Below are 20,605 nucleotides of genomic sequence, written 5' to 3' on the forward strand. Positions count from 1 at the left end.
GATAACAATAGTCACCTACCTTCATAGAGTTGTGGAAATTAAAGGAGTTCATAATCTGGAGCACTCTGAATAGTCCCTGGCATATAATAAGTGCTCAAACAGTATTGCTGCCATTATTAGACTCCTCTGTAAAGCATGAGTAGAATTTGAATGTTTTGTTGAATTCTCACGAAGTCCTTAAAACAACTCTGCCTAACCAGTAATCTCACTTCTGAAGTATAAATCAAAAGCCATGCTTTACATATGCTTACGCCACCTTCTTTCCTCTTAAGTCAGGCTTCATACATTTGTATGAGAAGAGGGTCAGCCCCCACCTGCTGCTTCATCTCTGTTTACCTATTGTGTGTGTTTTCCTCCCAAGCTTCTATGTTGTTGGGCTACTGACCTTATTTCCACTCACAGAAAATTTTCTTCTGCTTTTAGTCTGTAGAAGCCCCTTTTTGACTTCTGTCTCCCTGGTTATGCATATTCAGTGCTTGAAAACTGCAAAAGTGGTTGAGACTTGAGATACCAGCAGTAGTATATGGCCTCTGTTTATATTGTTTCTTTTTATATCTTAATTGTAACCAAGTGTGGACAAACTGGAAAGTTTGAACAAGGAAATGTATTGAGATAGCAAAGAACTTTTGTTAATTATATCTGATAATGGCATTGTGGCTGTACAAGAAAATTACCATGTACTTTAAATTTTTTTTAATGTTTATTTTTGAGAGCAAGCGAGCACGTGAGTGGGTGTAGGGGAGGGGCAGAGGGGGAGACACAGAATCCAAAGCAGACTCCAGGCTCTGAGCTGTCTGCACAGAGTCCAATGTGGGGCTCGAACCCACGAACCATGAGATGATGACCTGAGCCAAGGTCTGACGCTTACTGAGCCACCCAGGCACCCCTGAAAATTGCCATGTACTTTAGAAATGCATACTGACTGGACAGGGATAGAGTAACACAGTGTCTGGAATTTACTTTAAAATAGTTAAGCCGGAAAGGAGGTAGACTGAAGTGGCATAGCAGGATTTTGATAATTTTAGAAGCCAGGTGGCCAGTGTGTGAGTGTTCATTTTACTGTTTTGCTTTCATATTTTAAAGTTTCATAAAAAATATTACTTTATAAAAATGTATGTGAAATGAAAAAATTTTCAGTCAAGGTTTTTTTTTTATTTGGTGTATTTTGTAAATTCTTTGCAGAGTTGACATGTTTTTTTCCTAGGAAAAGTTAAGAATTCCAATAAAGTATCCATTTTTCTCTACTTTAGGTGGACTAGTAATAGAGAAGCAGTGCTTTGATCCCAGTTGTACACACATTGTTGTGGGACATCCACTTCGAAACGAGAAGTATTTAGCTTCATTGGCAGCTGGGAAGTGGGTGCTTCATCGCTCCTACCTGGAAGCATCCCGGACTGCTGGGCACTTTGTGCCGGTGTGTATTCAAAATAACATGAAGAATCATGTTTCTTTAAAAGTAAATTTCTTAACAATTGATTCCAGTACTTCCACTGACCATTCATATAATTGAAATAACTAAATGTGACAAATTAGATTATACCAATTTTATAAGGCCCACAGTAACAAAACAAAAAAATGTATAGAGATCACAAACCCAGACTCTTAGTGATATCAATTTTAATTTGGAAGTGGGCCTTTTTTTTTTCTTATTGGAACAACATTAGAAAATTTCAAGATTATCTCGTTATAAGCTTTTATCTTTACTGCCAGTCCATTAAATACTAAGTTGTGTGAGATATTTTGGTTCCTAACTAACCATCACAGTAATACCTACCATGTAGTTTTTTGAAGTTTTCAATCAACATCCCTTAGGGATCTGATTTCTGTAGACAGGTAATCAAGCTGTTAATACATGTGTCCACTGAGAACATGTCCTTCTGTGAGGTTCATCTTACAGTAGATGAAACCAAATAATCTATGTTTATGAATTACTAAGGTATAGTTATCTGTGTCTCTTAGAAACGTATGCAGTATTTTTCTGATACCTAATTAAAATCCCGGTATATGAATCGAAATTCATGTACATTTCCTTCTCTCTGTTCAAAAACTGATGCTTATTTTGTGCTCTATATTTATAACAATTGAGTGTATAGCTTTTAACTCTTACTAGATCATGGACTCCTTAAGGACTCCAAAGTGTGTTGTACTGATTGTCTAGGAAGAAGACTACGAATGGGGAAGTAGTTCCATACTTGACGTTTTGACTGGAATCACTGTACAGCAACGAAGACTAGCACTTGCAGCAATGAGATGGAGAAAAAAAATCCAGCAAAGACAAGAATCGGGCATTGTTGAGGTATTAACATATATATATAGTTATGTAGGTTATTTGAATGGCATTCAGGAATTGTAGATTGAAGTCAGGAAGCCTGTATACACACTCTGGGTGGGGCGGAAGAATACATCTTTATTTCTACTAACATCTAATTGAAAGCATTTCCTTTCATTATAGAAGTCTGGGTAACAAATCCCAACGCTATTAACAGTACCAGTGATTTTACCCCAACAAAAATCAAGATATTTTTGCTTTGCATTATATTGCAAGTATCTTAAAGTACTGTTTGTGTTCATCACTGTTTTTTAAGTTAATGTTTATTTTTGACAGGGGGAGAGAGAGACAGCATGTAAGTGGGGGAGGGGCAGAGGGAGACACAGAATCCAAAGCAGACTCCAGGCTCTGAGCTGTCAGCACAGAGCCCGACATAGGGCTCGAACCCACAAACTGTGAGATTGTGACCTGAGCCAAAGTTGGATGCTTAACTGACTGAACTACCCAGGTGCCCCATCATCATCTTTTTTAATTGAAATGTAGTTGATGCACAGTGTTACATTAGTTTCAGGTATGCAACATAGTGATTTGACAACTATACATTATGCTATGCTCACCAAGTATAGCTACCATCTGTCTTTACTGCTCTAAAATTTTAGTAGTTATTCAGCCATCACTAGGTCTTTTGTGCAGAAGCACATCTGTTATGTTATAAATTTGTAAATATTTGGATAATTTTTTAAAAGATGTGGGGTTTTTTTGTAATCCTTTATATTAAAAATATTTTAGGGGCGCCTGTGTGTCTCAGTCGGTGAATCATCCGACTCTTGATTTCTGTTCAGGTCATGATCTCAGTTTGTGAGATAGAGTCCTATGTCAGGTTCTGCACTTACAGCACAGAACCTGCTTGGGATATATTCCCTCCCTCTCTCTCAAAACATTTTTTAAAAATCTTTAAAAAAACAAAACAAAACAATATTTTGAAACATTGTTCATGTGGCATGGAAATTACATTTCAATAAAGATGTTACTTTAAAATCATTATTTAAAGAACAGGTCCATAGGTTTCACCCAACTGTCAAAGAGGTCCTGGCTTACAAAAAGGTTAGGAACCCAAGTTAGATAATCTTTTGTGTTGTATTCTGAGTTCTCTCCTTTATCCAAGCCCTTGTTAGCCTTAATTTCCCTTCTTTAGGGTAATTCCATTGGCTTCTGTTGATTGTTATTCCCTAGCTAAATATTTTGTATTTCCAATTTGCAAACATTTTCAAGAGAAATATAATGGAAGCTTCTTTAAAGAAGCTGTGCATGAAATTCTACCCTGGATTAATTATAAGAAAAAAGACTAAACAAAAGTCAATTTGCTTTGTTTTCATGTTAGCTAATCAGTAAAGCATTTTCCTTCATCTTCAAGTATTTATTGATGGCCTACTATGTGCCCAACACCCTGGCTGTGTGTTTCAAAGTATTCTGACCAAAGACAATTACCACTTGTGGCAGAAGTAAAGGTTATTTGTTGACATAAAACTAAATTTACAGATAAAATAACGTATTTGTATTTTATTTCCCAAATAATTTCAACACTGGTATTTTTTCATTTGTAGGGGGCATTTAGTGGGTGGAAGGTCATCTTACATCTTGACCAGTCCCGAGAAGCAGGATTCAAACGCCTTCTTCAGTCAGGAGGAGCGAAGGTTTGTATTGAGTCAACTTACTAAATTTTTTACACAAGTTATTTTCTAACCATGATTGCTGTGATCAGGTGATTTTCTGTACTTTATGAGATGGTAATCCTCAAGCACAAATTATACAGTTGGACTACTTTGGGACAATGATAGGTTGTAATGCTTATTTCTTCTTTAGGTGCTACCTGGTCATTCTGTACCTTTATTTAAAGAGGCTACACATCTCTTCTCTGACTTCAGTAAACTGAAACAAGATGACTCAGGAGTTAACATAGCAGAGGCTGCTGCCCAGAATGTGTACTGCCTGAAAACAGATTACATTGCTGATTATCTGACGCAGGTTTGTACGAGTTTGTCCTTGCCCTCCTCATACCCAGAGACAGGCTTATATGCATAGGGAGGTGACCGCACAACAAAACCCTTGTTAGCTTATGTATTAATAGAATATTCGTCTCCTGTTGTTCTCCTCTATGCAGTTCCTCTCTGTTTCATTCTGTTTTTTATAATAACACATATGTAAACATTGAACTTGGAGTTAAATGAGGCAGGTATAAAAATCTAGGTACCTCTAAAAGCTTTAAAACTGCTTTTTAATTAAGGTAAGCCAAAACTCAGCCTGCTGTGTAGGTTTTGCTGTTTGTGTTTGGGAGTTGGCTCAGGATTTATAGAAAGAATGGCTAAAACACGTTTATGTTTTTTTACGTTTTTTTTCTTACATTTTTTTTTAAAAAGCCTTTATCATAAAGCAGTGAGGTGTACCGAAGAGGAATTAGTAAGGCAATACTAACTCCTAGAAACACCTAAATAACTTTTTAAAAATCTCGAGCTTTTTCTTTCCCTGCCTCTCTTGGGGCTGTGTTGGGAGTTGGGTACTAGATGTCTGGAGGAATGCAGTGGGGGAGTAGTAGGGTGCTCTGTATTTCTGTGTCTCAGCTCACCACTGCCTACCTAGCTCTCAGAAGTAGCTCAAAACAGAACACTTGCGTGGAGCAAAGCAGCAGAATAGGGAGGGGAGAGTGTCGACTTCATGTTCAAGCTCATTGTTGAGATAAGCTAGGTACAAGTACAACTCAGATAGGCTCACTGCAGTGTTCTGACCTCAGGTTAAAAGCTAGGTGCATTGGGGGGAATGAACGAATGAATGAATTAAAAAAATAAAGGTGGGTGCAGTAGCCACAGGGATCTTGGTGATGATAGCTTTTAGCTTGTCTTTAGCCACGTCGCTCCAATCTGGACGGTCACCCTCTACGTCTGTGCACTGCTGTCCTCCCAGGACCTCCATTCACTATCCTTTCTCTTTGTCAGATCTCCTGTTTCTGAATCCTATGTCATCCTGATCTCTCCTTTTGTTGAGGGTCATCTTATAGTAATTACTTGAGAAAGCACATGAGAGATAAACAGAGATTTTCTCTGTGTGAAAGTTCTTTCTTCTGTGCTCACACTTGACTGATAGATAAGTTCCAACCCAGCCTTTGACGCCCATCCAAACTGTTTTCTCCTTGGACTTTTGATTGCTTGTCTCCTTGCTCCTAGTATTGCTGTTGGGTAGTTAAAGCCTTCCTGATTCATAATCTATGTAACTAATCTAGTAGGAAGCTCTTTTTATCCCTAGTTTTCTCAAATTTCAAAATGATAGGTTATGTGGGTCTGTTTATATAATGCCATACATGATAAGCCTCTTCTGGTCTGGTAACTTGTATCTTTCAGTTCTGGGAAACCTTGAATTATTTCAGTGATGATTTTTATTTTCCCTCTCCATTTTCTGTTCATTCCTTCTGGTACTTCTGCTACTTACATATTGGATTTTCTTATTTCGCAAGTATTTTTAATCTTCACTTTTTGAGAGGTTCCCTCAGTTCATTCTTCTCCTTTTGTTAGCTCTTCACTTGGGTATCATGTTTTTAATAAGCAAGACCTTTTTTTAGTTTTTTTGAATTTACATTTTAGTATCTTAATAACATCTTTTTTTGCTTTATAGATGTGATACCTTCTACTAGATGTCAGGATTTACTGGTTTATTTTTCAAACTTCTCTTATTTCTGCATACTCTCCGCATCCACTAAGCTGCATTCACCTCTTTGGGTCTTTATCTTCCATGTTAGAGGAATTTATCAGACATTTGGTAATTCTTGGCTTTCTGTTCATGGTTAAGAGTAGAGGATTAAAAGCTGATTGGAAGTACCGAGTGCACAAGTCTTGGCAGCTTTGATCTGAATGCAGTAGTCTGGGTGGTCTAGTTATTGGGGACTCTCTTCTAGGTTCATACTTTCATGTACTTCTTGAATTGTTTCAGTTGAAGCAAAAAGGAGTCTTCCTGTGGATAGAGTGTATTATGCTAAGTGAAATAAGTCAGTCAAATAGCCTGTGATTTCACTCATATGTGGAATTTAAGATACAAACCAGATGAACATAAGGGAAGGGAAGCAAAAATAAGATAAAAACAGGTAGACAAACCATAAAAGATTCTTAAATACAGAAAACAAACAGGGTTGATGGAGGGAAGGGGGTGGGGGGATGGGCTAGATGGGTGATGCATACTAAGGAGGGTACTTGTTATGATGAGCACTGGGTGTTATATGTAAATTATACACATGAAACCAGTTTACCGTACGTGTTAAGTAGAATTTAAATAAACAATTGACATGAAGAAAAACAACGAGGAGCCTTGCAATCTGCCTCAAGGAGGAGTCTGGCCACCTTTTGTTTTACCTGAGATGCAATTGACATAACATTAATTTCAGATGTCCAACATAACAATTGCGTGTGTTAATATATATATACAAAATGATCACCATAAGTCTAGTTAATATCCATCACCACACATTGACAAGTTTTCTTTCTTGTGAGAACTCCCAAGATTGAGTCTCTTAGCAACTTTCAAATATACCATACAATATTAACTGTGGTCACCATATTGTACATTATATCCTCAGGACTTACTTATTTTATAACTGGAAGTTTGTACGTCTTGGTCACCCTTACCCATTTCCCTAAGCCCTCCAGCCCTGCATCTGGCAGCCTCTCTTTGGTTCTGTGTGTCTATCACATTTGGGGGATTTGTGGGTTTTATTTTGGTTTTTGTTTTAGATTCCACTTACAAGTGAGATCATCTGGTATTCTGTCTTTTATCCGACTTACTTCACTTAGCATTAAGGCCATCAAGGTCCATCCATTTTGCTGCAGTTGGCAGGGTTCCTTGGCTGAAATATTTTTTATGGCTGATTAATCCATTGTTGTGTGTATATTAGGTTTTTATTCATCTGTCTGCAGGTACTCAGGTTGTTTTCATATCTTGGCTACTGAAAATAATGCTGTAGGGGCGCCTGGGTGGCTCAGTCAGTTGAGCGTACGACTTCAGCTCAGGTCATGATCTCACGGTTCGTGAGTTCGAGCCCCGCATCTGGCTCTGTGCTGACAGCTCAGAGCCTGGAGCCTGCTTCCAATTCTGTGTCTCCTTTCCTCTCCCCCTCACACTCTGTCTCTTTCTCTCAAAAATAAACGTTAAAAAAAATTTTTTTAAAGAAAATAATACTGTAATGAACATAGGGGTGCAGAAATCTTTTCAAATTGTTTTCATTTTGGGTAAATACGTAAAGTCAAATTGCTGAGTCCTAGGTAGTTTTATTTTTCATTTTTTTAAATTGAAATATACAGTGTTGTATTAGTTTCAGGTGTACAATATGATTCAATAATTATGTACATGGTTCAGTGCTTATCAAGAGAAGTATACTCTTAAGGTAGTTCAAGTTTTAATTTTTTGAGGAAAAAAATAATGGCTGCACCAATTTATACCCCACTAAGAGTACGAAGAGTTCTCTCTTCTCCATATCCTCACCAACACTTTTTAATTCTAATGTGTTTGGTAATATTTTGTTATGGTTTTGATTTGCATTTCTTTGATGATAAGTGACATTGAACACCTTTTCACGTACCTGTTGACCTTCTATATGTCTTTGGGAAAATGTTCAGATCTTCACATTTTTAATCAGATTGTTTTGGATATTAACCCCTATCAGATATATGATTTGCAAATAATTTTCTCCCTTTGTTAAGTTGCCTTTCTTTTTGTTGATGGTTTCCTTTGCTGTGCAGAAGCTTTTTAGTCTGATGTCATCCCACTTATTAATTTTTGCTTGTGTTGCTTTTGTTTTTGGTGTGAAGTCCAAAAAATTTTTACCAAGAGAAATGTCAAAGGAACTCACTCATTACAGGGGCGCCTGAGTGGCTCAGTCAGTGAAGCGTCCAGCTTCCTCTCAGGTCATGATCTTGTAGTTGGTGGGTTTGAGCTCCACGTTTGGCTCTGTGCTGACAGCTCAGAGCCTGAAGCCTGCTTTGGATTCTGTGTCTCCCTGTCTCTGCCCCTCTCCCGCTCATGACCTCTCTTTCTCTCTCTCTCTCAAAAATAAACATTAAAAAAAAATTTTTTTTAAGGAGCTCCTTACAGATTTCTTTTAGTTTTATGGTTTTATGTCTTGGGTCTTTCATCCAAATCTTTAATCCATCTTGAGTTTATTTTTGAGTATGATGTAAGATCACGGTCCCATTTCATTCTTTTACATGTGGCTGTCTAGTTTTTCCAACACCATTTATTGAAGAAACTATCCTCTTCCCATTAGATATTCTTGGCTCTTTTGTAATTGACCACAAATCCCTGGGTTTAATTCTGAGTTTTCTATTGATGCCAGTACCATACTGTTTTGATTGCCATAGCATTGTAATATAGTTTAAAATCAGGGAGCATGATGCCTCCAGCTTTGTTCTTTCTCAAGATTGTTTTGGCTATTTGGAGTCTTTGTGAGCCATACAGATTTTAGGTTTGTCCGATCTCTGGTAAAAATATGCCATTGGAATTTTGATAGGGATTGCATTGAATATGTAGATTTCTTTGGGTAGTGTGGACATTTTAACAATGTTAATTCTTCCAGTTCTTGAGCACAGATATCTATTCATTTGTCATCTTTTAAACAGGGTATCTTTGGGTCTTGCTTGTTAATTCTTTAGTGTAGTTATTGATATGACTGGGTTTATGGTTTTTTGCAATTTGTTTTCATTTTCTCTCCTTTGTTCTTGTGTTCTTCCTTTCTTGCCTTTTTTTTTTGCTTGGCGGCAGGGTGTGTTTTGCTCGACAGATTACAATATACTTCCTTAACCTTTCATAGTCTAGGTAGAATCATGTGCCACTTCACACAGAAGGCAGAAAACTTGGAATCATACGGGTTCCTTTGCTTCCCCTGTCCTTTAAATTCGGAGACAGTAAACTGTAGCTCACAGGCCAGATCCTATCCCCTGCCTTTTTTATAAAGTTCTACTGGAACACAGCTGCATTCACACATTTGCATATTCTCTGTTCTTTTGCACTCCAACAGCCGGCTTGAGTAGTTGCAACAGACCATCTGTCCTACACAGCCTAAAATATCTAATGTCTAGTTCTTTAATGTAAAGCAGGGGCCAGCAAACTTTCTGTTATCAGTTTTCCTTCAGCCTGAAAAATTTTGGTTTGTAGTATAAGTCTGATGGGACCAATTCTAATGGGTTTTTTTTTTTTTTTTTTCTGTTTTTGAAAGTGTCTATTTTACCTTTATTCTTGAAGGATCTTTTTGGAGGATATAGGATTTGGGGTTGATACTTTTTTTCTTCTGCTGCTGCTACTTTAAAGATTCCACTTTCTTGCGTCCTCCGTGGTTTCTGATAAGAAGTCAGTGGTAATTTGAATTCTTCTGTATGCAATGCAGTATGTCATTTTTTTTTTCCTGACTGTTCACAATTTTCATCTTTGGTTTTCACCATTTATGATATTTCCAGATGCTGTTTCTTTACATTAATCGTGCTTGGTTTCTGCGGAGCTGTGTCAGTCTGGAACTTTCACCAGATTTGAGAAATTTTGGCCATTATTTCTGCTCCATTAGGAATTTAGTTACTCATACCTTTTGATATAGTTCCACAGGTCCCTAAAGCTGTGTTTAGTTTATTTGCAGTCATTTTTCTGTGTTTTTCTGATTGACTAATACCTCTTTATCTGCCTACAACTTTACTGATTTTTTTCTGTTATTTTCATTCTGCTCTTAAGCCTACTCCAGGAGATTTTTTTTTTTCAATACTAAATTTTGTTTTATTTAAATAGGCTTCACCCCCAGCACAGAGCCCAAGGCAGGGCTTGAACTCACAACCCTGAGATCAAGAGATGGAACACATAACCAACTGGGCCACTCAGGCACCGTGAAATTAAGTTTTTTTGTATCTGGAATCTCTATGACTTCTAGTTCTGCTTTTTCATTTCACTCAAGTGTAATAGCTGCTTTGGTATCACTGTTTACTATCCAACATCTGGGTCATGACAAGATGTTCAATTTATTTTGAGTTAATTGTAGATTTAAAAATGCAGTTATAAGAAATAATGCAGTGTCCCCCAGTAGATAAGGTCTTGCAAAAATGTAGTAAAATTTTACGGCTAGGGCATTGACACGATGCAGTCTATGTGTATTGCAATACCCCCCACTTCTCCTTATGTGTCTGCCACCACAGTCAAGATACAGAACACTCTGTCACTAGAGCCATCCTTCATTTTGGCTTTTCTTACTCACACCCACCTCCTTCCCTTCATTCTCTGAGCTGTCTTACTTCTGGCAACCACTAATCCATTGTCAGTTTCTGTAATTTTGTCATTTAAAATCTTGAATCAGTATAGTGTCTAATCTTTGGCTTTTTTTTTAATCAAGTTGTTACTTGTATCAATTTTATCTTTATTGCTAAATAGTTCAGATGTACTACAGCTTTAACCATTAACCTATTAAAGGACATCTGGGTTATTTCTAGTTTGGGGCTGTTATGAATAAAGCTGCTCTGGGGCACCTGGGTGGCTCAGACACTTGAGCAACCAACTCTTGATTTCAGCTCAGGTCATGATCTCCCAGTCATGGGATGGAGCCCTGCTTTGGGCTCTGCACTGAGTGTGGAGCTTGCTTGGGATTCTCTCTCTCCACCCCCTCTCTACCCCTCCCCAACTCCCATGTGTGCTCTCAAACATTTAAAAAAAAAAAAAAAAAAAAGCTGCCATGAACATTTGTGAGAAAAGATTTCATTACACTGGGATAAATGATTGAGAGTGTGTTTTCAGAGTGGTCATATTTTAAATTCCTACCAGTGTTGTTTTTCTGTATCCTTATCAGCATCTGTCCTCCATTTAGTTGCTTTGAACCTTTGCCAGAATTCACTTGGGCATGTTGTGGGGCTATTTCTGGGTTTTCCATCCTACTCATCTAGGTGTCTTTACCTCTGCAATAGCGTCCTATTATACATGTAGTAAGCCCTGATGTGAAGCAGTCCTCTTTACTCTTCTTTTTCAAGACAGTCTCAGCTGTTCTAGGGCCTGCACCTTTCTGTGTAAGTTTTTAAATAAGTTTATTTACATGCCTACGAAAACATTTTGCTACCATTTTGATAGGAATCAAGTGAATTGACATCTTTACTATATTATCTTTACTATATTAAGCCTTTTGGTCCATGAACACAGCACGTCTACTTAGTTCGTCTTTGATTTCTTTCATTAGCATTTTGTAAGTTTCAGTATATGTTTTAGGTTTTATATCTATTTCTTTTTTGGGCTTTTGGATTCTAATTGTTTTTTCTTGAGAATGGGTCATGTTCTTCAGATGTTGAGTAATTTTGGATATATCTGGACATTATAAGTTGTAGAAACTCTAGATTCTGTTGTGTTCCTCAGGAGAATGCCATTCTGTTTGCTTCGCAGGCACCTTCTGCAATACGTGGGGGCTTAAATCTTTAGCCTTACGTTGAGCCACCTCTGTACATCCATGGGGAGAAGTGAAAGATTTGGGCAGAGTTCACAACAGACTTTGGGACTTCCCCTGCTCCTTCCTGAGATTTCCCACCTCATTTTCCAGTGGCTGTGGTTTCAGGCCGTTAATGCTACATGTTTTCTGTTGAGGTTTAGCCAGACCACATGACACAGACGGGGGCTTCTCCTCAGACCAAAAACAAACAAATGACAAAAAGAGAAATTCACCCCTGACCAAGTGTCAACCCCTTCTAGTATTTGCCTGATCTCATTTCCTCTCCTGTGTCTTGTGTTAGGTGCTTTTAATATATTTGGGTCACAAGTTGTCATCCAGGGGAAGAGTCCAATCAAAAGATTTATTTTCATGTTATCCAGTCTGCCAACTTGCTAGAAAACCAAGTTTTATCACACTTGTAATAGGGAGGAAAGGTCCTTTTCAGTCAGGATATGGTTATAAGAGAATTGCAAAGGTTTTTGAGGCAGGTAGAGTAGAGTATATGAATTTTGGCTTTGCCACCTGCTAGTTCTATAATATTATTTAACCTTTATCTTATCTGTAAAATAAGTAAAAAAGATTTTCAAAAACTGACACTAAGTATAAGGTGTCACTTCTTAACCCTACTTTACAAATGAAACCGTTATCAAGATCCAAGCTATGAATTTTTCTGATAAAAGGTGAGATTTTGTCACACACAGTATGTTCCCTAAATGTGACAAGAGCTAGGTAGCACCTTAAAAGACAAAATTATTTTGGTTAAAGAATTACCTAATAATACTTTGAAATCTGAAAAAAAAAATGAACAATGTTTTTTTTCCCCGCTTTTATAGGAATCCCCTCCTCAAGTAGAAAACTACTGTCTATCAGAAACTATTTCATTTCTTCAGAATAAGGAACCTGGGCCTGGATCATCACAGAAGAGGAAAGCTCCTACAGAGAAAAAGAAACTCAAACGACCTAGAGTAAACTAATCGTGTTTACTCTTTAGTGACCAAACCTGATCTTTTTAAATTACAAAACCTGAATGCTACGGTCATGGATTTGCATAGTGATTTAAAGACAAGTGTCTGAAGAATTCAGGTTCAGCATATAATAATGACCTTGCTTGAAATTAGTTTTTAACACCTGAAATTTTAATCACTGCAACATTAACTGTCTTACTTGAAATAACAAAATACAAATCCTCCTCTAGCTTGTCATTAAACCACATTGAAGTGTGTAAGGGACTTTTTATTTATTTTCTTGTAAATAGCTGAGGCTGTAGTTTAGTGGAAGTTTTAGCAAGGTGATGGATTTTACCTTAAAATGCCTGCATTAATTCATAACAAGGAAGTTATCAATTGGGATTTATTCACGTTTCCCCTGATTCTCCTCACTACTTTCCTGCTTTTTAACAGGAGCCTGAGCACAAGGTTTAATGAGGAACCAAGGCTTTAAACTAAAATGTGTGAGTGTATATATATGTACATGCATGTTTGTACAAATCTCCATGATATTTGCCAAGTTTGGGTGCTAAAACTTGGAAAATAAAGAATAAAAAAGAAAACCTATCTGGGCAACTAGTTTAATCTCTACACCCAACATGGGACTCAGACTCATGACCCTAAGATCACATCACACGCTCTACCTACCTACTGTGCTGGCCAGGTGCCCCCCCATTCAATTAAGTTTTTAAATGCAAAGCATTTCTTTTGTTGAAACAATAAATGATGTGTAAAATTTAGCTTAAGCAAATTGCTCTATTTCTCATTTATTTAGAATACTGTATTAACTGGGTTTAAAAAAAAACCCTTTTGTTGGAACTATAAAATTGCATTAGCCTTTATTAATCTAATCTGAACCCCAAGTACTACATGTGTTACCACAGTCCTCTACAGGTAAAGCTACCTCATTTTGTTGAAGGGACAAACCAGAATTAGAACCATGGTTTTTATGTAAATGGTCCCATTCCTAATGATTTTCTGAAAGGCAAACTCAAATGGTGATGGGTCCAAGTTCTTAACCTGGAACAAAACCTCTCAAGTTTTTATCAGATCTTCCTCTGAATGGAGGGAAATAATGGGTTATCGCAGCCCTCACAATTGGCCCTTCAAAGTTTTCAGCTTTGAGCTAATTCATGGCTTAGGACAAAAATTCCTACACAAATAGCCTTCCCATGTAAACTTCCCCCTCCCCACATAGAAACCACACTGGCCTGTTTTTTATCAGCCATTTTGTGTGATCTGAGTTTTCACTGGCAGTAAAAGATCCTATTTCTCTCTATCCCACATAAAATTATATAATGTACCATATTCTTTTCTGCCAAGATTATGAACGGTTTCTCCAGTCAGTTCTGAAAACACATAGTTTATAAAGAGTCCAGATGTCAACTCCTCCCGATTCTCCAGAATCTCTAGATCAACAAGTTTGGCTTTGGCTTTGCTTCATAGGCCTTCTTACATGCAAATAATGCCAAATAGGAAACTCTCATTTAAGAAGAAAAACAAAAGCTTTCCTTAATTATTCTTAGTTTCTCCAAAGAATTGCAATCGCATTTTAATGTGACAAATTAGCATTTCGTATTCCTCCATGCATTCTCTTGTACATCTGCCTGGTGTCCAGCATTCATTAATCCAGCAAATATTCCTTAGAATGTAAGTAGTACGTGGGATTCAGGAGCAAACCACCTAGAAAGCATGCCTACTCACAGAGATTAAAGAGGCAGGCTCTGTATTACAGACTGTGTGAAACAATTCAAATTCAGAAGTTGAAGCCTAACCCCCAAAGTGACTGCTTGGAGATAGGGCTTTTAAGGAGGTAATTAGGTTAGACAAGATCTTAATGTTTATTTTTGAGAGAGTATGAGCAGGGGAGGGGCAGAGAGATGGGAGAGGATCTGAAGCGGGCTGTGCACTGTCAATGCAAAGCCCAACGTGGGGCTTGAACTCATGATGAACTGTGAGATCATGACCTGAATCGAAGTCACTCAACCGACTGAGCCACCCAGGCGCCCCTAGGGTGCAAAGATTCTTAACCTGGGGGCCATAATGGCTGGAATGGACACAGGAACAATTTGGTATATGTACACTTTTAGGGCAGAGCTCCTAGTTTTAGAACTCAACATCTATAATTTCCCACTCCAAATAGACAAACCACTGTTGTAATTAATCTAAACCTGTTTCACAGGTACACCTCTCACCCAGAGGTGCTTTAATACACATTGCTCTATATCAGGGGTTGCCAAACTTTTCTATAGAAGTCCAGATAGTAAACATTTTAAGCTTTGTGGGCTGGATCTTTGTGACATTTTCTCCCCAACCTTTTAAAACCATAAAAAATCACAGCTACACAAAAATAGGCAGTGGGCCACAGAACACTGACTCCCACTCTATAATCCTAAAAATACTTTTAATCTAGATCTGTCAACAAAGCAAAGCACGCAGCTCTTTGTTTTTCTGCAATCTCAGCATAAACCTCACTTCTGGTTCGCAACCCAGTCAGGAGGGATCTCACGACCCCTAGCAAACTCCCCGACTGAAGGGCTTGAATCCCACATCTGGCACTCCCAACTTTTAAGAGCCACATCTGAGAGACGAGACCCCAGAACGACTAGCTTTGAAAGCCAAAGGGACTTGTATCCAGGAGACCCACAAGGCTGCAGCAATCTGAGAAACAGCTCTTAAAGGGCTGGTGCGGACTCCAGGGCCCAGAGCAGAGGCAGCTGACCAGAAAGTGCCCGTTTTGTACAAGAGGCCTAGTTGCTTATCTTAAAGCTCCAGCCTGAGGGGCAGGCACCCAATTTAAAACGCATAGGCCCTACTGAAATACTCTCCAAAGTCTGATACCTGGCAGGTGCCATCTTGCCCTCTCCCTCTGCACCCCCCTACTGTCCTCCCCCCCAACCCCCACCCCCACACACACTGGGAAAGGAGCTCGTGCACCCATGTGGTGCTCTGCTTTTATGTCTGGTGCCCCAGTTTTTGCAGCAACTGCCGCCCAGGGGACACCTCTTGATCACCCGGCACAAGCAGCTTCCATTTAGGGGTTCCATGGGACTATTAACAAATGCAGCAACAGTTCTTAACTGGCTACCGCCTCCCAGGGCACAGTGCAGAACCAGCCACCGAAACGTAGCCCCAGACTTTGTGTGAAGGAGGCCATGTTGCTTATCTTAACCTTCAGCCTGAAGGGCAGGCTTCTGATGTCACACATCTAGAGGCCTGAGGGCACGGTTTCTGCCCCCTCCTCTGGCCTCACTCCCGGTCACTGGCATTTCCCAGGGAGGAGCTGGTACACACACCTGGTGCCCAGGTTTGTGTGCCTTCTGTCTAGAGAACACCCCTGGTCACCTGGTTCTGGTGGCCAGCAGGGCCTAAGTTCACAGGTCCCGTATTTTAACAAATGCAGAAAGAGTGCTTCACTGGCTGCCTCCTGGGGCACAGCCTGGGGACAGCCACTGAAACACACGGCAGTCTTTCTGTGAGAGCTCTGTCAGCTTAGCTTTATGGCTGTGGCCTGAGGGGCTGGCTTCTAATTAAAACATGTATCTAAGGGCCAGTACAATCCTCTCCAGAGACCTGAGTGCAATGTTACCTTCAAATTCCCTCTGCCTTGCTCCAGGTCACCAGTATCTCCTAAAAAGGAGCTTGTGCACACATTTGGTGCCCCACTTTTTGCAACTACTGCCTAGGAGACACCCCTTGACCACCTGGGTCTGGTGGCCAGCAGGTCTTATGTTCATGGGTCCCACGGGGCCTTGATAGTCCAAGAAACAGTTCATAAGTGGCTACCACCCCAGGGTCCAGCAGACTGAAACAGAGAGCCTGGAGGTGTGTGAGAGGCTGATTAGCCTCATAGCTGTGGTCTGAGAGGCTGGCTTCTAATTGAATACACATGTGGAGGCCAACTACCATCTTTTGCAGAGACCAGGAAGGGGGTTCAGTGGGCACCATATTCTCATTCTCCCTCTGTCCCACCCAGGTCACTGGTGCCTTTGGGAAAGGAATGTGGTGCCCCAACACCATCTGGTACCCCAGCATTTATACCACCCAAAAGGTTCCTTGATAGCCTGGCTCTGGTGGCTGGTGGAGCTTCTGTTCAAGGTTCAATGGGACAGCAGCAAATAAAGAAACATTTCTTAACTGGCAATCACCCCAGGGCTCAGTGCAGAGGGGGCAGACAGAAATGCTCATTTCCCACTCTTCCCTGAAAAAGGTGTATTTGCATACTTTAAAAGCTTCTGTGTGAGGGTCTGGCTTCCAACCAGCCTGAATCTGGGTACTGACTGAGATCCTCCCCTTTGGGACATGGACAGGTCTTGGCACACTTTCAACTACCAGGAATCAGTAACAATAAAGTAAGCTGCTTGTACAATCACAAAGGTTGATGAGACACTCAAGAGCTAGGGCAGGGTTGAACAGTAAGGATGGTCTACACTAGCCCACTCCTTCAAAATTGAAAGGGGTGGCTCTGTCCTCTAATACACAGAAACCAACAGAGGAAAAGAAAGAATAAAAACCTCAGAATAAGGGGTACCTGGGTGGCTCAGTCCATTAAGCATATGACTCTTGACTTCAGCTCAGGTTGTGATCTCGCGGTTCGGGAGTTCGAGCCCTACATCCAGCTCCGCACTGATAGTGCGGAGCCTGCTTGGGACTCTCTCTCACTGCCCCTCCCACTTCTCTCTCTCTCTCAAAATAAAAAAATAAACACCTCAAAATAAGACCATAGTGAAATGGAGGTAAGTGATTTACCTTATAAAGACTTCAAGATAATGGTCAGAAAGATGCTCACCAAGCTCAAAATAATGAATGAACGAAGTGAAAATTTCAACAGAGAGGAAATATAACAAAGTACCAAACAGAAGTCAGAGCTGAAGAATACAATAGCTGAACTAAAGGAAGCTAGATAGGGGCACCTGGGTGGTTCAGTTGGACTAAAGCATCTGACTTCGGCTCAGGTCATGATCTCACCATTCGTGAGTTTGAGCCCTGCATCGAGCTCTGTGATGACAGTCAGAGCCTGGAGCCTGCTTCAGATTCTGTGCCTTCCTCTCTCTCTTGGCCCCTCACCCACTCATGCTTTCTCTCTCTCTCTCTCTCTTTTTCTTGCTCTCTTTTTCTGTTTCTCTCTCTCAAAAATAAGCATTAAAAACACACACACACACGAAAACAAAAGGAGGCTAGATGAAGCAAAAGAAAGGATCAGTGAACTCAAAGACAGGGCTGTGGAAATCAATGAATCAGAACAGCAAAAAGAAAAAAGATGAAAACAAGTGAATATAGCTTAAGGGACTTACAGGACATCATCAAGAAAATCACTATATGCATTACAGGGCTCTCAGAAGGAGAAGAGAGGAGGGCAGAAAATGTATGAAGAAATAATGGCCAAAAACTTCTCTAATCTGGGGGAGGAAATAGGCATCTAGACCAAGGAAGCCCATAGAGTTCCAAATAAAAAGGAATCCAAAGAGACCCCCACCAAGACATGTTATAATTAAAGTGTCAAAAGTTAGAGACAACAAGGGGGAGCTTAAAAAGATGGCAGAGTAAGAGGATCCTGAACTCATTTCTTCCCACAGACACATCAAGCCTGCAGCTAAATATAGTGCAGCTCACTCTGTAAATGACATGAAGATTGGCAGAACAGCTCTTCCACAGCTAAAGTCATAAAGAGAAAGCCATATTGAGAAGGAAGGAGGCCAGAGATGTGGTTAGGAACTAAACTCCCAGTGTGGTGAACCACAGGTAGGGAACCACACACACAAGGGTTATCACAGTACAAAGATCCTCCCTGAGGAATGAGGGGATCAAGCCCCACATCCAACACACCCTGCCCTGGGAAGACAAGCCCCCATAATTTCTGGCTTTTAAAATCAGCAGGGCTTAATTCTGGGAGACCCAGAGGGATACAGAAAACAGAGACTCCACTCTTAAAGGGCAAACACACTATCACTCACTCCAAGACCCATCACAGAGGCAGCAGTCTCAAAAGCACCTGGGTTTCATGTGTAAGAAATTGATGGACTGTAGGGCATGTGTCAGAGGGGCAAGAATCTGTAAGAACTTTCTCCAGGATAGAAGTGCTGGCACATATCATTTTTCTTGCCCTCCTTCAACCTAACTGCGCCAATGCTGATGAGAGCCAGTTTGGACACTCTCCATGTAATGGTTAGCATCACTCACCCCACCCCAGCACTTCCCTTCAGACCCACACCACCCACCCCAGCAGGTGCTCCTCCAAAGGAGCTCCTGCCCAGCCACACCCAACTGACAGCCTTGGATGGGACCAGCATCCTCCCTAAGTGACTACTGCCCTGACACGTTGTACAGCCCTTGCCGGAACCAGCAGGGAGGGGGAGGCAGCCTTGCCCACCGGCACGTCACCAAGAATTGCGGCAAGGACTCTCAGTGAGCTGTTCTGGGGACTAACCTCACCCAACAGGACAGCAGCTGCAGCAGGGCCTCTCAGCCAACTGTGCTGGAGGCCAGCCCTACCCACCAGCACGTCTGCACCAGTTGTAGTCAAGTCACAACAGGAGGATACACACAGTCCACACGTGGGAAGACCTGGAGGGCCTGGTTCTAGCCTGTTTCTATATAAGGGCACTACCTTCAAAACCAGGACTGTAACTGGCCTACCTAATACACAGAAACAAACACAAAGCATCAAAGTGAAGAGACAGAGGAACGTTCCATGTTCCAAATTAAAAGACAAAACCTCAAAAGGGAACAAAACAAAACCACGATAACCAATCCACTGGTAAAGATTTTTCAAAAGTAATGGTCATAAAGATGCTTGCTTATCAGACTTGCGAGAAGAGTAAGAGTAGATGAACTCAGAACTTCAACAAAGAAATAAAAAAATGTAAAAAGAACCAATCAGAGCTGAATACAGTAAGTAAAATGAAAAATACACTAGAGGGAGTCAACAATAGATTAAAGGATGCAGCATCATGAATCAGTGATCTGGAAGACAGGGTAGTAGAAAGCAATCAAATTAAACAGCAAAAAGAAAAATGTTTTAAAAATGAGGATAGGTGGGGGCGCCTGGGTGGCTCAGTCGGTTAAGCGGCCGACTTCAGCTCAGGTCACGATCTCGCGGTCCATGAGTTTGAGCCCCGCGTCAGGCTCTCTGGGCTGATGGCTCAGAGCCTGGAGCCTACTTCCGATTCTGTGTCTCCCTCTCTCTCTGCCCCTCCCCTGCTCACGCTCTGTCTCTTTCTCAAAAATAAAAATACACATTAAAACAAAACAATAAAAGTAAGTATAGGTTATGGGGCACTTGAGTGGCCCACTTGGTTCAGTGTCTGACTTTTGATCTCAGCTCAGGTCTCAGTCTCAGGATCATGAGTTCAAGCCCTGTGTTGTACTCCATGCTGGGCATGGAGTCTACTTAAAAAGCATACAAATAAGATTTTTAAAAAATGAGGATGGGGTGCCTGGGTGGCTCAGTCGGTTAAGCTTCTGACTTCAGCTTAGGTCATGATCTTGCTGTCCATGAGTTTGAGCCCTGCATCGAGCTTTGTGCTGACAGCTCAGAGCCTGGAGCCTGCTTCGGATTGTGTCTCCCTCTCACTCTTCCCCTCCCCTGCTCACCCTCTGTCTCTCAGAAATGAATCAATGTTAATAATTTTTTTAAAGAAAAAAATAAATAAATGAAGATAGGTTAAGGGACCTCTGTGACAACATAAAATATACTAACATTCTATTACAGGGGTCCCAGAGGTAGAAAAGAGAAAGGGGGGAAGAAAATGTATTTGAAGAAATAATATATAAAAACTTCCCAAATCTCGGGAGGGAAACACAGATCCCCTTTCAGGAAGCCTAGAGCTTCCCCCAACAAATGCAACCTAAGGAGGTCCATACCAAGACACATAG

The 20,605-nt window shown here is 40.4% G+C and overlaps 1 protein-coding gene across 4 annotated transcripts in view; it reads left to right on the plus strand.

Annotated features, from left to right (window-relative positions):
• Positions 1-13,293, plus strand: part of TOPBP1 (DNA topoisomerase II binding protein 1) — a 60,248-nt gene extending 46,955 nt beyond the window's left edge. For all 4 annotated transcript variants that reach the window (XM_015085647.3, XM_027061814.2, XM_027061815.2 and 1 more), the window contains 5 exons: positions 1,251-1,414; positions 2,159-2,296; positions 3,874-3,963; positions 4,133-4,294; positions 12,578-13,293. In XM_015085647.3, coding sequence (XP_014941133.1) covers positions 1,251-1,414; positions 2,159-2,296; positions 3,874-3,963; positions 4,133-4,294; positions 12,578-12,718 — 695 coding nt within the window. In that variant the 3' untranslated portion in view covers positions 12,719-13,293. The remainder of the gene's footprint in view (positions 1-1,250; positions 1,415-2,158; positions 2,297-3,873; positions 3,964-4,132; positions 4,295-12,577) is intronic.
• The last annotated feature ends 7,312 nt before the right edge of the window (positions 13,294-20,605 follow it).

This window comes from Acinonyx jubatus, chromosome C2 (assembly GCF_027475565.1).
Source record: "Acinonyx jubatus isolate Ajub_Pintada_27869175 chromosome C2, VMU_Ajub_asm_v1.0, whole genome shotgun sequence".
Lineage (NCBI taxonomy): Eukaryota > Metazoa > Chordata > Mammalia > Carnivora > Felidae > Acinonyx > Acinonyx jubatus.